The sequence below is a fragment of the Halichoeres trimaculatus genome, unplaced genomic scaffold (genome assembly GCF_033239565.1).
Source record: "Halichoeres trimaculatus isolate MK-OKI-2021-1 unplaced genomic scaffold, fHalTri1.1 fHalTri1_scaffold_16, whole genome shotgun sequence".
Classification (NCBI taxonomy): Eukaryota; Metazoa; Chordata; class Actinopteri; order Labriformes; family Labridae; genus Halichoeres; species Halichoeres trimaculatus.
In genome coordinates, this window is record NW_027437194.1 from 8,147,239 (window position 1) to 8,165,541 (window position 18,303).

General features: G+C 40.5%; 1 protein-coding gene across 2 annotated transcripts in view; it reads left to right on the forward strand.

The window, feature by feature from the left end:
• The window catches only part of LOC141805304 (leucine-rich repeat transmembrane neuronal protein 4), a 148,008-nt gene extending 130,938 nt beyond the window's left edge, over nt 1-17,070 (forward strand). Inside the window, exon 3 of one of the 2 annotated variants that reach the window (XR_012599710.1) lies at nt 10,620-10,757. Coding sequence is in view for 1 of the 2 variants with exons in the window: in XM_074690285.1 (XP_074546386.1) it covers nt 10,620-10,946 (327 nt within the window). In the remaining variant the exon portion in view is untranslated. Of the gene's footprint in view, nt 1-10,619 lie in introns of both variants that reach the window. The other variant, XM_074690285.1, reaches the window with a different exon arrangement.
• The last annotated feature ends 1,233 nt before the right edge of the window (nt 17,071-18,303 follow it).

Sequence of the window (18,303 nt, forward strand, 5' to 3'; positions counted from 1 at the left end):
ACCTGATCTTCATCAAGCTACACATTGACAAAAGAAATAATTGTCTTGTGGGTGTCAAAATATAGGAGACACAATAGTTCTCAGGAAGGTGAGATTTATTCTCTTTGGCACTAACTATTTTGTCAAACAACACCACACTGTGACACATTAGTTTCACCGAAGCTGTTTTAGCAGCATAAACACTGGACCTTTACATCAAATATGCATTACGGCAGGCTTTAAATATACATGGGCCAAAATGAATGGCCTCTGCGGAAAGGACTGGAAGGAGAAGAAGAGTGAGACAAAGACAAGAGCGATTTAACAGTTATTTCCAGAGACTTGGTGATGGCTCATTTCAATACGTTCAATAAATGAATAGAGAACAAACACAATATTTTATAAAATCTGACAAGGAAACATCATTAAATAAGGATTGAATTGCTCAGTAATGTATTGAAAAACTGTGATGGTTTCTGCAATGCTGGGATTTTGGTTCTCAGAAGGTGACCAAATAAAAACACTTTAACTTTTAATATTCAAAAGGAAAACAAATAATTTCTAGTGCAGGTCAGTGCTTTGTCAAGAGAAGAAAGAATAAATTGTATTGAGCCCGCTGCACCGCCTTTTCACTTCTGTGCGCCACAATACAGTGACTTTAGAGGATCAAAATGTTTGGCCGGGAGCATGGCAGACTTTTTGAACTGTTATACTGCTAAAACCAAGGGAGGCATTAGCATTGTCTGCCTGTGGCACAGTTACCACCTCCTTAGCTGCTCATGAAAGTGAGAATCCAAGAAGAAACACAACTTGTGAAGGGCACCAGAACACTGTGTTTGAAACAAAAAGGACTTCTGAGATTTGTGCACTTTAAAGGGATTCGTTAAACAAATTAGATGTGTTTAAGGTGTGAAATGCACAAAAGCATGCACATGCAAGACCTGGTCATGCACCAGTGGATAAATGCAAAGTAATAGGAGCACCCAGTACAGTTAAGGGTTTGGTGCCTTGTCTGTCTTCTTGGCAGTGCCCATAAAGTAAAATGGAATTAGTGTTCACATGGGCCTAGTTGTTGAAAAACACGAACTGAAGTGACCGCTTGGGAGCCAAAGGCAGTGCTAGGGAGGCTCTTATGAGGCTCTTTAGCAAAATGCGTGCTGAAACACCCACCTGGTTGGCAAATCACACTGAACTGTCCTTTTGGGTGGTTACATCATAAATAACTCCCTGACCTCCCTTGTGGTCTCCACCCTCTTGTAGCTAGAGTTGTCACCTTTGAGGCATAAAAACATGGGACACCACCACCATAGTATTGCTGGGAAGTTTAGGGAAGTTTTTCTTTAAATGTTGAATCAAAAATGTAAGCTGATACATAAAACAACAGGAAAAAACACTTGTTAAATTAAAATCCATGTCTTACATTTAAGCTCATCTTCTTTACTGGCCGGCTCAGGTGTCACAACTCTCTGTCTGCCTTCCCTGAGCCATGTGTTTATCAAATGGCTGACTGTAATTTGCTAGATCCCCATTCAATCAGTATAACTTGACAAACGCTTTCAACAATGAGTCCCTCTGTAAAAAGTAAGGGGGATGATTTTCTGTTTTCTCAGCACCTGCATCCCCCACAGGTGAGACCCGGTCTGCCACTGCCGTTTTATCTGATCTGGGATTTATCAAGTGCCGTCTGCTGAATTTACAAGAACTATTAGGCCCTGTTTACACGACAGCGTTTCATCTTAAATCGCTAAAACGCTGTGAAAACGCAGTGAAAAAAATCTGCATTTACACGGAAACACTGATGGACTGAAAATGCTGTAGTGAGCATGCCAGGCCTGTAGGTGGTGCCATGACTGTCTTGTCCAGAAGTCACTTTTGGGAGATCTCCACCCAAGTAGAGTTGAGCCGGTCATCTGGTGTATTGGGGAATACTAAGTTAAAAAGTGGAGCAACAGACGCACATTTTGTTGTAAGACAGTCAGCAGATTGAGCAGCACAAGCACAACACGGTAGTTCACACCAATCGTAACAGCTGTACTGTTGTCCTATTGCATGTGCGCGCGAGGCAGAGTGTGACGTCACTGTTTCCACTGAAAATGCGGGCTTACTGTTTACATGGCAATGGTGTCGGGAGCGTTTCAGAAAAATTCCACTCTGGAGACCGTTTTCAAAAGTTTGCGTTTTAGGTCGGCTGAAATGCTGTTTCCGTGTAAACACGAGGCTTAAACGCAACAAAACTTTTGCGTTTCACCCTAAAACTGTAGGCGTGTAAACAGCCCCTTAGTCATGAGCAGGACCGCTGAGGTCCCATACGTGGCAAACCAATTTATCCCAAAATACGGGATGTCCCTGCTAATACGGGACAGTTGGCAACCCTACTTTTGGCCCAATTGTTGGAAAGCGCATGTAAAGTGATCGCTTGGGGTTTTAAATGCACACCAAAGCGCCCTTCTGTTTGGCACCTCCTGGGAGGCAAAAATCCACACTAAAGTGCTCTCAAAAAGCATTCAAAAGAAAATACCCCTCTTTATCAGAGAGAACAGGCAAAATCTGTCTTTTTTTCTCATCCCTGCCCCTCAAAAAGTCTGTGCACACCACTGATTGGAATCTTACCTGCTACTAGCCCAGTTAAAAGAAAAAAAAAAAAAACTTGATCCACACTAGAACTTGAGCCAGTGACCCTCTGCTTCCCAACCCAAGTCCCCTCAGACAAAGAAGCTGCTGCTTTAATGAGACACTGAATTATAACTGTTCTTATTTACATTCTGTGAAGACCAAATATCACACAGAGGGCAGCAAAGCATCAAAAAACATTACTTGTGAAGAAATGATAAATAAATAAAAACAGCTAATGTCCCTCTATGTAGAGCCAGTGTATGCAAAACTTGAAAGATGACACTCTGCTCGTTGGCTAAATCTTCTTTGGCAGGTTGTTTTAAAGCTCTGGAGGCCAAATTGTCCCTAAGGTCACCTTGGTGTCGTCGGGCATTCTGAGATAAAGATCCAAGAACAGGCAGCATGCCAGTCATTGTCGGCTGAAGCAAATGCAGGTACCTGTGGCAGGGCTCCAAAGACACAAAAACACATCCAGCAGTGCTGCATGGAGAGTTGAGACCGTTTTTATTTATTTATTTACCTTAATGCAAATTTATTCTGAAAAGGAGAGACAGCATAGAAATCATACGTGAGAAGACGTGCTTGCACCAGCTTTGGGTTTCACATGAAGCAGAGTCTCTTCATGAGGCCTTTTTTCTCTATCATTTTCAACTTTGACCTTTTTGTGCAAAATTAACCAACAGCTGTCAGTAACTTTACATAGCTGCATTTAGAGATAAAGAATAGAAGAGACAGAAGCTCCATGCTCACAGATCCTTCGTGAATGCAAAATCTTACATCTCCCTCTCAAAAGGATGATCATTGGCAGTGTTCTCTTCTCTCTTCAGCTGTAATGCATAATTCATAAGGACTGGGACTATTGTTTTGCCTCTCAAATGTCCTCATGCTTTCCTTTTACCTGGCACTTGGTGACATGACCTTTTCTCTGTACTGTTCCTCTGTGCTCCGCCTCACAGAAAGCTCAGCTGTTACAGTCTCCAACAGACATGAGACTGTTTGCGTAGCATTATGAAATGTAAACATGTTGTGTGGTTTTTACATTTAAAGTGTGTAGATCAGTGGGTTGAGAAGCAATTTGTCAAGCAACAATGAATGGAAATGTTGAACCCTTGTCTCCACATAATGTTATAATCATTTGGAATCTATTCAGAGATGAAAACAGGATGTAAATAAAAAGCTCAATGCTCAACACGCCTGGAAGCAACATGTCTCAGGCATGAAGCAGCCCACCTCTTTGTGTCTTTATGATGAGAGCTTCCTTTGGTGATATGCTCTGTCGCTATGCATGACACAGCAATCCTAAAAACAAAAAACAGCATCAGTACCAGTTGTTCTGCTTTAATGTTGAAACAATTTGCATGAGGATACTACTTCAAAATGTAACAAATAGCTCAAGCTAGTTGCACTCAAACTTAATTTCAAAAATGTGCAAAAAACACAATAGGTAAAATGAAAAACAAAATAATGAGGATAGTCAAAGCAACAGTAACAATATAAACCCAACATGTTTGAAAAGGTGTAGGATGAAGCATAAACTTGTTTAAACCTACCCCTTCTCCACTACACCTCAAATAATAAGTCACCCCAAACATAAATACATTATATCTGTGTTATATTTATATATGTGTTTTTACTGCATTTTAAACTGGATAATGTTTAAGCAATGCTTGAGCTCCACACCGAGAACCTCACTCCAAAAACAGAGACGCAAAATATTTTAAATTCTTTTTAATGTTGTTTGTGCCTGCTAATGTCAAGTGGAGCTTCTCCCTCTCAGATTATATTCTCCATCTCTGTTGAAAATCAATTTCCAGGTAGTAGATAGTACATGACTTTGTACATAATTTATGCTGTTTTTTTTTTTTTATTTTTTATTTTTTTTAATTTTAGAATAGCGATTTTGTGTTAACTTCTCTTCTTATATTTCTCTTCTGCAGCGGCAAGTGATTGTGTTGCGCATTTCAAGTCTGCCCCTGGACCTCTGCATAGTCACTTAAATGTGGCAAAACCAGTGAGCAGTACAGAATGTAGAGTGATTTGTGATCCAGATTGTGTTTTGCTCTGTTCAGTACTGAAACACTTCTTGACATTTTTTTTTTACATCTTTAATATAAGACTTCCAGTTGTTTTATCTTAAATAATGAACCCACTTTAATTTTGAATATCCACCCCATCGACTTGTGTCTATACTTGTGCATTTTTATCTCAATTTCTGAATAGAATGACTTTGGTTGTTCCTGAGTTTAAAAAAATATTTGTTTCTACAAATGACTAAATTTTCAGTACAGATCATCCCCAGTTGTATTTTTTGGGCCCAAAACAAAAATATTGCTGCCATCTTTAAATCATACAAATTTATTTTTCAAACTTTTTGTATGTCATTTATATAAAGTTTAAATAGTTTTTGACCTAACACTGACCCCTGGGGGACACCACAAGTAATGTCCAGTCATCACGATAAATATACCCCCAACTTCACACATTGTTTTCTATTGCTCAAATAACTTCTTACCCAGTGCAATACTAACTCCTCGATCTCAAACACCCAAAGTATAAGTCCCTAGAAACTATAAGCACCTCTAAAACTTGTTATATAAGACTCCTTCTCCCACCATCAATCCCCATTCATAGCACATATTTCCAAAATATTATGAGAATAAGTTGATGTGTCCATTTTGTATTTTTTTTTAGTTGGACTCGATGTTATCCCTTTTCATATTTGGCTTTCCCCACAGTCAACAGACTTTCATTGTGATGAATTAATAAGTTCCAAATGCTGTGAGGCAGAAAGAGAGGCTTATAGCATTCCTAATGAGCTGGCTACATGGACGGCCAGTGAATATTAACAACACCTTTTGTTCATAGTCACCGACATAAAGAGCATTTGGGGTCAATGATTTTGTCCAACAAGCCAAGGCAGGCTGTCTGATATTCATGTTCTTTCAACACCGACTGTTCATCTGTAGAGCTGCACTGAATGTTAAAAGCCAGAAACCCCATCTTTACTGTAGTGTATTCTCTTTTTCTGTGCTTTATTCTATTAAAAACATTTACAGATAGGAATCAATGCAACAGACACACACTCTCACATACACACATATAGACACAGTCTGTGTAAGGTCAGCTCCATGCCCTTACAATCTGATAGAATTCATCGCAGTGGTTAGGACTTAATGTCCGTTAATTAATTCATTGGACCTGTGCAGGGAGCAGTGAGACGAGCTGAGCTGAGCTGATGGCGGCAGTAGTGGTGGAAGTGGCGATGTAGTGGTGGCTGCATCAGGGCTGGTGAAAGGTTTAAACTGAAAGGGGAATGAGGGAAGTAATCTACTGAGTGCCTTTAATGTAATGAGTCAGCCTTGCTTAATGGAGTCCATTTGAGGAGGAAGGAGGTATAGAAAGGAAGAAAGGAAGGTGGTGGATCAGAGGTGTTTAAATGTAGCTGAGGAAAGGTTGGGTTGGAGGACTGATGGATATGATTGAAATATTCAACTCCTCTTACTGATATAGTTTACCATTAAAGCTGACAAACATGCTCTCAGCGGATGTGTGATATGGATATGCAAACGTGGCTGTGTCAAGGAAGTGTGTTACATTTAAGCTTGAGGCTACAAGTGACACTATTTATATCTAAAACAGAACCGGTGTTAATGCTTTCAGAGTGGCTTTATCTTAGCCCTGTGGTTCGGGATAATTCCTGAACTGCCAAGCTGCATTAGCCCAGACTGTTTCCATTTGACTTTGAAATCTGGGCTGGCACACACACACACATACACACACTATTCCCCCTTCCAAGGCAGCATATATCTGCATTTCATTAACACAGTCGGCCCTCTTTTTAAAAATCCTTGCCCTAAATTCCTCTCATGTTTCCCAAAATATAATTTCTCCAATCAGAGTAACATTATACGATAAGTTTAATGAATGCAGAAGGCCATTGGTGGCAAGCTTTTTTGGGGTCGCTGATACCGCTGACTTTTTCTCGTTCCCCTTAGCTGACTTGTCTTTTCTGGCTTTGCTGCTCTGAAGGAGAAAAAAAAAAGTGTTTATTTAGGAATAGTCTGAGAGTATCATCTGTTTCTTGGGGCTATAGAGTAAAGTAGTGAGATTCTGACTGTAGCTTATATTGCGTAGCGTATATCCATGATGTGCACAAAGCAGATTAGCTGTTGGCTGTGTGAAATGGGTCTACAGTATTGGGAATTCTGGGTAAATTTATAACTCTGAAAGTAGAAAGACACTTTCAACCCATTTTTATTTTACTCCTTCAAAAAACGGAAGCTTGTAAGGACTTTAAATGATCTGAACACAAAATCTTTGCCATTACAACTTGATAATAATAATGATAATAATAATAATACATTACTACTGCAGACATATTGGGTAAAAACACAGAATCAGCTACATAAAAAAGAACAATATCACCTACATTAAAAACAACAAGCAGCAGAGGTTCAGGACGTTTGGGGCCCCATTAGAAATCGGGTGGCAGGAAGTGTAGAGGAAGAAGAAGATCGGATAGTCCTGGAGGGTGTGTTGGTGTGAAGGAGGTCAGAAAGGTGTGGAGGTGTGAGGTTGATAAATGCCTTGAAGATGGGGAGGAGAATCTTATAATCAATACAGTATTTGATTGACAGCCAGTGCAGATATTGAAAAATAGTAGGCAGGGGAGTTCTGGACCAGTTGGACATTGTGGAGAATTTTGAGTGGTAGACCAGAAAGGAGGGAATTGCAAAAGTCTAAATGGGAGGTGACCAGGGTATTGACGAGGATAGCAATGCTATTGGGTGTAAGAGACAGGGGGAGACAGCTGATGCTGTGTAGGTTAAAATATACTGACAGGGTGATGTTATTGATGTGAGCTCTGAAGGACAGAGTACTGTCAAAGATGGCACTCAGGCTCTTTACTTTGGGACAGGAAAGGACTGTGGAGTTGTGAATGGATTTTGAAAGGTTGGGAGATTTTGGCAGAGTTGATTTTGAGCTGACAAAGAGAACTTCAGTTTTATTGCTATTGAGTTTCAGAAAGTTGTGAGTAAACCGGGATTTAACCTCAGCAAGGCAGTCAAAGAAGGATGACACTAGAAGGACGGAGTTGGGCTTGGAGGAGATATAAAGCTGTGTGTCATCTGCGTAGCAATGAAACTGAATTGCAAATACCCAGAAGATGTAACCAAGAAAGGAGGTAGATATTGAAAAGGAGGGGCCCAAGACAGAAACCCAGGGAACATCAGTGATGACCAGAGAGGTATGACTTCATAGTGCTCAGGCTTGGGTCACTTGCATGATTTCGGACTAGTAATGAGCTAAAATAAGGACAAGCCTGACACAATGAACCGTACTTATCTATACCAAATAAACCAGCTACTGTGAGATCTCATTTGCCTTTCTTCATCACTTCACGTTGAAGCCAGTCTCTTTTTCTTACACGCTGACACATAACAGACAATCAGTGATAAAGGCAAAGAAGACAAATACTTCTACTGAGAGGTTTTGTTATTGAACAGTGCTTTGGAGACGCACAATTCAGCTTGATTGCTGGAGATCGACTTTCCAAACCTCGGAGATCTGTATCTCAGAATCTCAGCAGCTCAAGGCCACGTTATCCAAAGAGCAAGAAAATAGCATGAATCAGGGGATGACGATGACTGTGAACTTATTTACATATTGTGCTTTAAATATCATTTCTGTACTACTTCTTCGGTGAGGTCTTGTCCGTAGGATCTGATTATTTTCAGTGGCTCAGTTCAAGACAAAAAAGAAAAAAACATGTCAAGGTTGTGCATGAAAGCAGTGTTGTCCTGACACTTGCTCTGCTTTCAACGCCTCCTCAAGAGTCAGGGTTTGTATTATTCATGCCTTCCGTGTTGGTGTCATATCTGTAGCTCCTGCTGTTGTTGTGTGCTGTTCATCGCCTGGGTGTTCAGATCTGATGATCTGTCGCTCTGCCAGGCAGCTGTGTTTAATCCAGGTCGGCTGCGTCTTGCCCTGCTGCTTTCACGGCCCGTTTGAAATCTCATAATTGCCCTTCTTTTTTCAGCGCATAGTTGCGTGATTTTAAGTCAGGGGGAGAGAGACAGACTAGCACTAGAGTCTCATCTGTTTTTTTTTTCTTTTTTTTTCTTTTTTGGCACTGTTTTAAGGTTCAGGGAGGGTGCATAAGACCAGACACAGAGCCAGATGTGACGAGGGCTTCTGGCTCTACAACGAGTGACATGACTCGAGAGAGGCCCATTTGCTTCCGCTCTTGTAGCAAAGCTGGAGTGTCTTTATTTTTGTCATGTGAGGTGCCGCTTGTGTGTCATTCATACTTGCATGCTTAACTGAAAATGCAAATGCACATCCCTTACTCTTCTGACAGTTGCAGTGAGCATTAAAGTACAAGCTGGAGCTGGCACGCGGGGCTACTCTGACTACTTTTCACATCTGTACAAAACAACAACAACAGCAACAGAAAAAAAAATGCAGACGCCTCATGGGACACATTTTGGAGCAGCAAATGTGTTTTGGGTGGTGGAGGCTCAGGTGGTGACCATGTGAGGGTGATTACAGAAGGCCAGCATTTTGCTGCCGAACTGGCTGCTGTGGGCTTGGAGTCACCCAGGCACAATGAAATGTTGTGTAACAGATGAACTGCAATGCAGAAATTGAACGTCATTTGAAATATTTATTCAAAAAGTAAACAGTTGTGGCTGCTACAGCTGCAGTAAGCTGGGCGCCTGTTGTTTTCAAATTGGATAAAATCTATTAAAGTGAATCTTTTCTGAAAGCTTAGATGGTCTGTTAACAAGGATCACAAGATAAAAATGACAGCAAGACTTACATTCAGATGACAAATAAGGCATTATCAGGATTTCTTTCTCTCTGCAACTGGCAGGGATATATCTATCTCTGACATGTCTAAATAAAAACTGGAGTAGGACTAATCCACTATGAGCATTGTTCACTGTGCACTCATAACCACAGACATCATGATGCTAAATATCAATTTAAAGATAAAACTTAGTGACTGATAAAAAGTACATGTGGTCTTCCTGTTATAAGTAAACTTAAAGGGATTGCTGACTTAAAGACGCACTATTGCAATGTTAGCAAACCAAATTAGCATGCTGAATAGAAACTAAATTTTTAGCCAATGAGCTGAAGTACAACACACTCTATTCTGCAAATTGATTTTATACAAAGTGTGAATTGCTATTTTCTAGCATCGCTCTTGTTGTGCTAAATTAATCACTTTTGTCAAAGTGTTGTCATTTAGTTACCGACCAATTAGAATTAAGTATTTAACACACCTGGCTGACAAGTAAGAAAGAAAGGTAAACACAGAAAATTAATGCCCCCAACATTGGGTGAAAATCTATGGGCCAGTATCAGCATTTTTAACAGACTTTGATCTTCCACAATGACTTTTCAGACAGTAATGTATTGTTTGCGCTTTGCTTCACAAATGATGACTTATATGACTGTACAGGGATGTGTACCTTTCACATTTGAAACAATACAGTACCGATTCCTGGTACCTGGCAATCGATACCGGGACTCAACAGTGCCATTTTTTGTACTTTTGTGTGTTTATGTGGTGAAAAATATCAATTTGTTTAATAATAAAATGTAAATTCTTTTCAATTTAACATATTTATTCTTCAATATATAACCTTGAAATGCAGTGTTCATGTCCAGCATGGAAAAACAACTACTCCTTCACTCCCTCACAGTCACAAGAATGCATCTAGGTACCTAAATATGGTACCTTGTACTTTTGACAGAATTCAGTCGGTACCTATAAAAGTACCTAATTCAGTACCCATCCCTGTGACTGTATGTTATTATGAATAAAACCACAATGCTCTGTTTTATAGTTTTAGAACAACTTTCTGCCAAGAAACTGTGTAGCTAATTTTTTTCTTCCTGTTCCCTTTGTTCCCTTTCTTTTTCACCTCTGTACTCTCCTTCCCATGTGTCCTCTCTCCACTTAATCCTCTTCATTACATTCTCCTCCCTGCTCACCTCTGCTCTGATCTAAACAGGTCCCCCACCAGTTGGGCGCACTGACCTTCTACCGCTATGAACAGCCAATCGTAGACTACTGCCAGGCCCATCAGCCCCTGCGGCTCAACATGGGCTATGAGGGACCCCCACAGGGCCTGGAGGGCCTGGAGGACCTGGGGCCATGTGAAAGGGGCACTATACAGACTGTGGCGCTGCCCGCTGTTCCCACCGCTGCCAGCATAGGTGCCCCCGTGCCGGGGCCTCGCTCTCCACCTCCACCACCTCTCAGACCGCCGACTGAGGGTCCTGTCGGTGGTCCTTACCCTACTATTGAGCGCACAGGCACACTCAGAATTGGACGCTAGCGAGTTGAGCCTGGTTGTTCCATGTGGGGCAAGGGCCTCTGGTTTACCAAGACTTTAAAATAAAGGGGGCAGGTGAGCCGGCTGTCCAGTTGGGCCTTGTTTTCAGAGTGCGAGTCTGTAAACAAAAGGACAAAACAATCAAATTCTGTCTGGAAAGATCTGGTATCTGAAACAAACAGTCTCACAGTCGGAGGCATCCTTTTTCAGATCATTGTTTTTTTTCCCAAAGCACCATTTGTAAAGCTAATTACTTATTAATCATGGGAGGTAAATCAGTGTATGACAGAAAAGTATTACCACATTCTAAATCAGATTTTTTCCATATCAGAATAACAGCAGTCCTCTTGCACTGAGTCAGAAGTGAAGGGAAAGTGCAATAATTGCAGGTTATAAAGTGATTGGGGAGCTTCATGTTGGGATTATTGACAGATGATCTACTCAGATGTTTTTATCAAGGACAAATCCATATCATATTATTTCAAGAAGTTTTTAAAATCTTTTATTTATCATCCATTCAAAATTTGGGATCTGAAGTAAGATCTTCTTAACGTGCATGTTGAACCAAAGAGTTGACTTCGATTTTTTTTATTTCAATGCACATAAGCTGCTTTTGTTAAAGGTATCTCCAATGATGCCTGTTAGTCTACTAAACTTACCTCTCCCAACTCACCCCCACAATTTAACCAAATCCATGGATTTAGATGAACTCGTCTTTACATATTAAGACAGTAGACAGTAAGGTAGTCAAAGTGTTTGTTTTGCAGATGTTCATCATGGTTTCATATTTAACAGACCTCCCCAACATTAGCTCAAACGCTGTCCATCCGCTTAGTGATGCTTTGACCAACAGCAGCCATAGGAACACTTTAAAGGAGATACTATGCTGTGTGCTATCCTTTAACGACACACACACACACACACAGGCCTTTTCAAAGCAAAATGGACAGTTTTTGAACATGATCACACCCCAGCTGAATGATCCAATATGCTTTAAAGAGGTTAACATGGGGAATAAATGTGGTGAAATAAGTATATTTGAATGCAAGGTATTGTACATATTCCTAAAAAGGTCCAGTTAACTGAAAGTCCAACCACTCTTACTGCCCCACACAGTCAACGGGAGACATTGTTGAGTCAGTGTTGGACTTTTTTTTTATCACACTGGACAATTCTGAGAGCACTACAGGCTGGGAGCTCGAGAAATGTACTCCTCTCCCCGACAGGGATCGCCAGTGCCTAGTGGTGGCAAGTTGAACCAGCACGTTGGCTTTTCTTTGACCTGTGCATGAACTCACGGGCTGCACTGGGAATACTGCTGACATCTTCTTTTTTGTTCTGAAAATGTGTCTGCAGTGCAGGATTTTCTGCACTTACTGACTCGTTGGCCACTGTGTCACTGTGGCCACTCACTGACTTATGGAGCTGATGAGGACTTGGGATAAGGCTGTCATGGCCTGTCGTGCATCATCTCCAAGCAGAACATTGGTGTCACCTACACCAACAACACCTCAGTGGTCATACTCTTGGGAGTCGTGGAAGTCAAGCTTGGTCCTCCCACAGAGCAATCAGTTGATCCACAAATGAAACTCTGATCAACGGAAGCAGGTGTACCCTGAAGATGAGACAAAATGTAGGGATTCTGTTTTGTTTCATTTCATTAATCTGATCTTCGGGGCTTGGATGATAAGCGACAGTTTTCAAAGTGTTCAAAGATGATGTCAAGAAATCCTATGAGACTAATCTATGGACAAAAATCAAATAGAACTTATTTATCCTGTAAATAGCAAATCTTTAAGGAAGAAAAAAGTATGAACTGTACTTCTTCTGAAACAAACTGCTTGTGACAGAAGAGGAGCCTTATACACTCTGCAGTGGGAATCTGTGACCAGGATGACTCGGCAAAGAGGTTCCTTCTATAACGCTCCTGTTGTTTCAATGATAAATATTTTTCTATCTGCTCCCATCACTATTCTACCATTAAACACAGGTAACTGAAGTTTTTCTCAAATGTAATCATTTTACTTAATCACATGAGAAAGGGGAAATCGGGAGCCCTGGTAGAGTGTCAAACTTCAGAGATCCATAGTTTCTGCCATGATTTCAGGCATGTTTCATCCTGCAGGTGGCCAAACGACGTTTGTAAGTTACACCCCACTCTGCTTCTCTGTTTGAGAATTCAACCTTATTATCATTTCAAGGTCTACTCGGGGAGAAGAAGCGTGCTTTCCTTTATACTAAGAGTTTTAATTGTGAAGGATGTTCTTTTTAATGTGCCATTATTTTTGTTTGTTTTTTGTTTATTGTTAAATGTTTTAAGATGAAAAAAGGGAAAAAGGCCCCAAAAGAAAAAGTTCTCCAAAATCTCCATGGTTTCATGCTAAAGAAGGGATCAGTTCCCTTCATGTACAGGACAATGCATAAAAAGCAGTGGATTCGCTCAGTATGGTTGCTTAAATAGTGCTGGTGGAGTTTACTTTGTAATAGCAGCTGTGCCAATGTCTTTACAATGGGAGTTCTCTCAATTCTATCCATGTATTGTCTTGCCTTGCTCTATACCCCCCCACCTGCTCACTCCTTGGCCTGAATTTCATGTCTGCCTCTTGGTGACCCGGGTGAACCTGGTTAATGATGTTCTATTTCTGTCCGCATGCTGGTATTTTGGGAAACTTTGCCCAGTTAAGAAGGAGCACTGGACCAGAGACAACAGTTAGGGGTTATTTCCCGCCTGGAGTGCCCTAGAACAAGCAGCACATGTGTGGACAACTGCACTGTACTTGTCCGCTGACCTTTTCTGCCCCTGTCTAAGCTAAAGTAGACTTGCTGGCACTATAAAGGCTGTTATGTGGAGTTAAAGGCATGTGGTGGGCACTCCAGGGATAGACTTTCCCTTTAATGTCTCTTCCTGAAGCCCAGTACCTGAAGAGTAGAACTCCCTTCACATTTTAGAGCAGTGGGAATAGTTCAACTTAGCCCAAACGTACTGATCAAAGCTACTTTGCCTTCATGTGTAATTAGAAAATGCTAATCAAACTTTTGTATGTTCACATTTAAATCAACTGCTAATAAGGGATTGATACATCATGTCTACTTCCCTGATAAAATTGGACACGTTCAGCCGAATGCTCAAACCCTGCTGCCAGTAATTGTTTAGTCTTTTGTCCGTTTCTTTTGCCATCAGAGAGCTGGAAGCACAGGCGCTGCATGCTAATGATGCATGTTAGAGCTAAACTCCAGGACTGTATGCGCTAGCCCCACAACGCCGACAGGCTTTATTTTCTCTTCTGCTTTGTTTGCTTATGGTTTTGTACACCCAAAGCTCCCCCCTTCAAGTCTCCACTGGGAACATTCCTCTTATTTTTTCCACATCTCCTTCTAGCTTCGGGTGGAGTGAAGAAAGAAAGAAAGAAAACTTTTATATTTCAGTTCTAATGCACAGAGGAAAAGCTAACACAGATACTGTCTACTGGGTAGGATAAAGAGGGGCAAATAATTAAGTGTGAGGACCTTTTCTTCTGTTCCAAAGGAAGCTTTTTGATTTTTCTGAATGTCAACGGTATCGTATCTCCCCTGTGAGAAGAACACAAACTTCACCCAAGCTCAAATACGCACATCTTGAGTCTGTTCTCAAACATAGCAGCTTGGTTAGTTGCCCAAAAAGTCAAAGTGTGATGATGTAGGTACCCCTTTAGGAGTGAGTTTTTTAGTTTCTGTGTGAAATGATTAGACTCCTTTAACAAAGTTTTTTTTTATTTTTTTTAAGTTACATTAGACATGTGGGTTCTGTCACAGCTGAGGGAAAGTTGGGTTTTAAAACTTTATCTTTTCAGAATCTAAGTACGTTCAATACCTATACCTTACCCAATTGGGAAAACAACGATTGTTGCAAGTAGTCTGCAAGTAAAATGACTACTTGCAACATCTATTTCCTAAATGGATTTTATTGTTGCCAATAGCCCTGACTTCTTAAATTTGAAAGTCAAATAAAATTACCTTGTTCTTAAACCTGCCAGCATTAGCATATCAATGTATTGGATTCAGTCGGAGATTTGAGCTTTTTCCATTTTTTTTACAAAGCTGTGAAGCCACTGCAGTCTTTTCTAGCTCCCACCATCACCATAGTGTAAAATAAGGACACCAGTGCACTTTTAGATATCAGTTTTCACTTCAAAACCTCCCTGACAAATCTGCTGGGAAGTAAGGCATAATATCCACATCCACTTTGTGTCAAACACAATTAAACCCAACCCCAAAGCAAGTTTACATAACTAATCAGAACCTGCAGTACAGGTAGCCAGATTGATGTCCTCTGGCAGAGCACTTGGTGTTCCCACTGTAGTGGGTAAAAACAGTTTCATGCATACAGAAATTTATTTAACAGGCAATAAATCTGAAATTCAAGATCTTGCAGTGCATAACATTGGATTGATTTGATTCCCAAATCAGGACACTGGTAGGAATAACTGATAATTTGGACTTAAAACCATTTTGCAATGCAAAATAATTGGCTTTTAAACATGCAATCGAAAACAGGATTCAGCACAGAAATTAATTGCATGTCTTATTCTCACAGTCACCTGACAGAGTATCTTCCCTATGAGGCAATCTGTTTAAGCTGCAAGATTTCCACTCTCAGTCTCTGTTTTGCCACTGTAACCCTGCAACAATGCTGCGCTCAAACATTCAGCCACCTTCCAAGCATCCACTTTTTATTTTCTTTATGCAAAGTTAATTTTCAAGGAGTGATCTTAACAGAAGAGAGTAACACCCAGTAAACTTAGCGAAGACGAACTCTGTCTAACTTTATGTACTATGCATGCTTACAAAGAAAGAAAGACAGCATTTCAACTGAGTGATAATTATTTTTACACCATTTTACAAAGAATACCTTTCAACTGCAAAAAACACAATCTAAATAGACATAGACAAACATGTTCCCCTTTAAAGACACACGTGCTTTATTAATGATAATAAAGTACTCCTTGTGTGATGCCCCATTCATTCCTGCTCACTCAAAGCCATCTGTGACGGTTCAGTAGGTTCTAATCCATCACCTGATAAATAGATTTGGGAAAAAAAAAAAAAAAAAAATTCCAGCCAAGCGTTCAGTTGCAGCTTTTCTGTGCCATACATCTGTGTCTTAACCAGAGCCAGTGCAGCACAGTCATGACTCCAGAGTCAGCAATTCAAGACAGAAGACCTAAGCACGAAAGTAAAAAAAAATACATGTACTAATGCTTCTTATCTGCCATTTAAGATTCGCAGCTCAAGTCCCTCTGTTAGTGTCATAAGTGTGCGTGCTGATCACTAAAATGGTTCCCTCACATGCATAAAGAGACACCGGGGGTGTTGCTAGTGAGTTAGCTACCCTGCATGTACCCAGATGGCCTGTGTGAGCGTGTGTGTGATGCCTGAGTGTGTGACTATATCAGCACCTTCTCCTCTACCTCCTCTGAACCATCGTCACCATTACTGATGTTCAGGCCAACCCGGTCCCCATTGATTGTTATTGTTCCATGCTGTTTCACATTAGCAGGCAGTCTTTAACCTCTGACCAGCTTTGTCCTGACTCTGTTTTTCTGCCATTGCTCATGTCAGAGGGGACACAGAAAGGGAAGGCACGATCATTAACCTCTGTCAGGGAAACACACTTTTTTCTTTTGTCTGACAAAGCCCGTTTACACCCCTAATTGGATGTAATGTGAGCACTGAACAAAGGAAGGTTCCAATTTAAATGGCTTCATTCTGCCTTAGTTGTAGAGTGCAGCGAAAATAGAGGGAAACTGACAGGAAGCAATATCAGATTTACTCTTTGTTTTCTGTAGACTCGGATCAAACTGCTGCCTCTTAACGCTCTCCACATAAACCAGGGGATCCCTGCTGTCTCCTTCTCATTCATTTCCTGCAGAGAGCATCGGTTTCTGTAGGGTGTAAATATGCGCTGCATTGTTTCTTTCGTAGTTGGTTTGATGTTGATTTTTTTTCTTTTTTTTTTCCTTGGGTTTGGGTTATTTTTACTGTAATCAGACCTAAAGCATTTTTTTTGTGGAGACCTGGTCCAAGCGCAGAAATATGGCTCTTCTTTGAGTATATTATTGTCAGAAAATGTTTTGTAAAAATTTTGATGATGATATCAGAAATAAACATCTAAAGATGGGAGTTGTGATGTATTGTTTACCTGAAGAGTCTTAACTTTGTAACATGGCATTTTTAATTTTGACATAATACAAATGAAACCTGTTCCTTAAGTTTGGAAGAATATTTGAAGAAGCAGTGCTGATGTGCTAGGCTGTCTTAGGTGAAACTTGAGAACCACAAATGTCAGTAGAACAACTTTGATTTTAGCTCAACTTCATGTGTGCTTAACTCCGGAGCAGGTGGCAGTTCACCCCCAAAGTCATCAAACTTATGAAATGGTGGGTGAATCTCATTGCTGATTGGCTGCTGCGGCACAGCCTCACACAAACTCGTGTCGAAAGTTCAATATTTCCAACTCGAGCGTAGAGGCGTCTGACGCCCCAAAAGTGTTGATGCTCCTAACGCACTAACACCCTAAATGCGCCGCGCTAAGCGCATCCAATGTGCCGTCCGGGGCAAATCAGCATCCAAACGCATCTTTGCATTGACTTTGTATGCAATCTGGACACAAATTCGCGTCCAGTGTGGCCATACCATAAGAAATTTCTGTGACACTTTATTTTGACAGTCCATCTGTTAACACTCAACAAGCTATCAGTGGGTTGCATATCAACTGTGTGTCAGTTGATATTTAACAAGACTGGTCAACAATCAAGTAACATACAGTGAAATAACTTGACAATCAAAAAAAGTTAACTGCAAGGTAATATATCATCTATTGATAGTCAATTTATCTAATCAGTAGTTGACAACCAACAGAGTATCAGCAACAGAGTATCAACACTCAGTCATTTGATAAGTAATTCATAGTAGTTGAGTGTCAACTTACAAAAAGTTGTCAATCTACAGATAGTTAAAGGTCAATTAATAGCCTGTTTGAGAAAAAAAAAGAAACTCTTTGTAAAATGTTTTAACACCCTGAAATGAACCTTTATAGCCTACTAATAGTCAGTTTAATGTATGTTACTTGTCTGCTGACGAGTCTTGTTAAATATCTGCTCATAGCTTGTTGAGTGTAAACAGATGGACTATCAAAATAAAGTGTTACCAAACTTTCATGGTAAAATACTGAAAAAAATTGCTTGTAATTTTCTGTTATTTAAAGATGCTATGAAGAGGAGCTGTTTTTAATTAGACTGCAGCACCACCTTGAGGCCCGCAGTCTAACACACACACTGTCGTGAAGACATGACTTCTACCCAAGACAACTTTTTACCAGAGA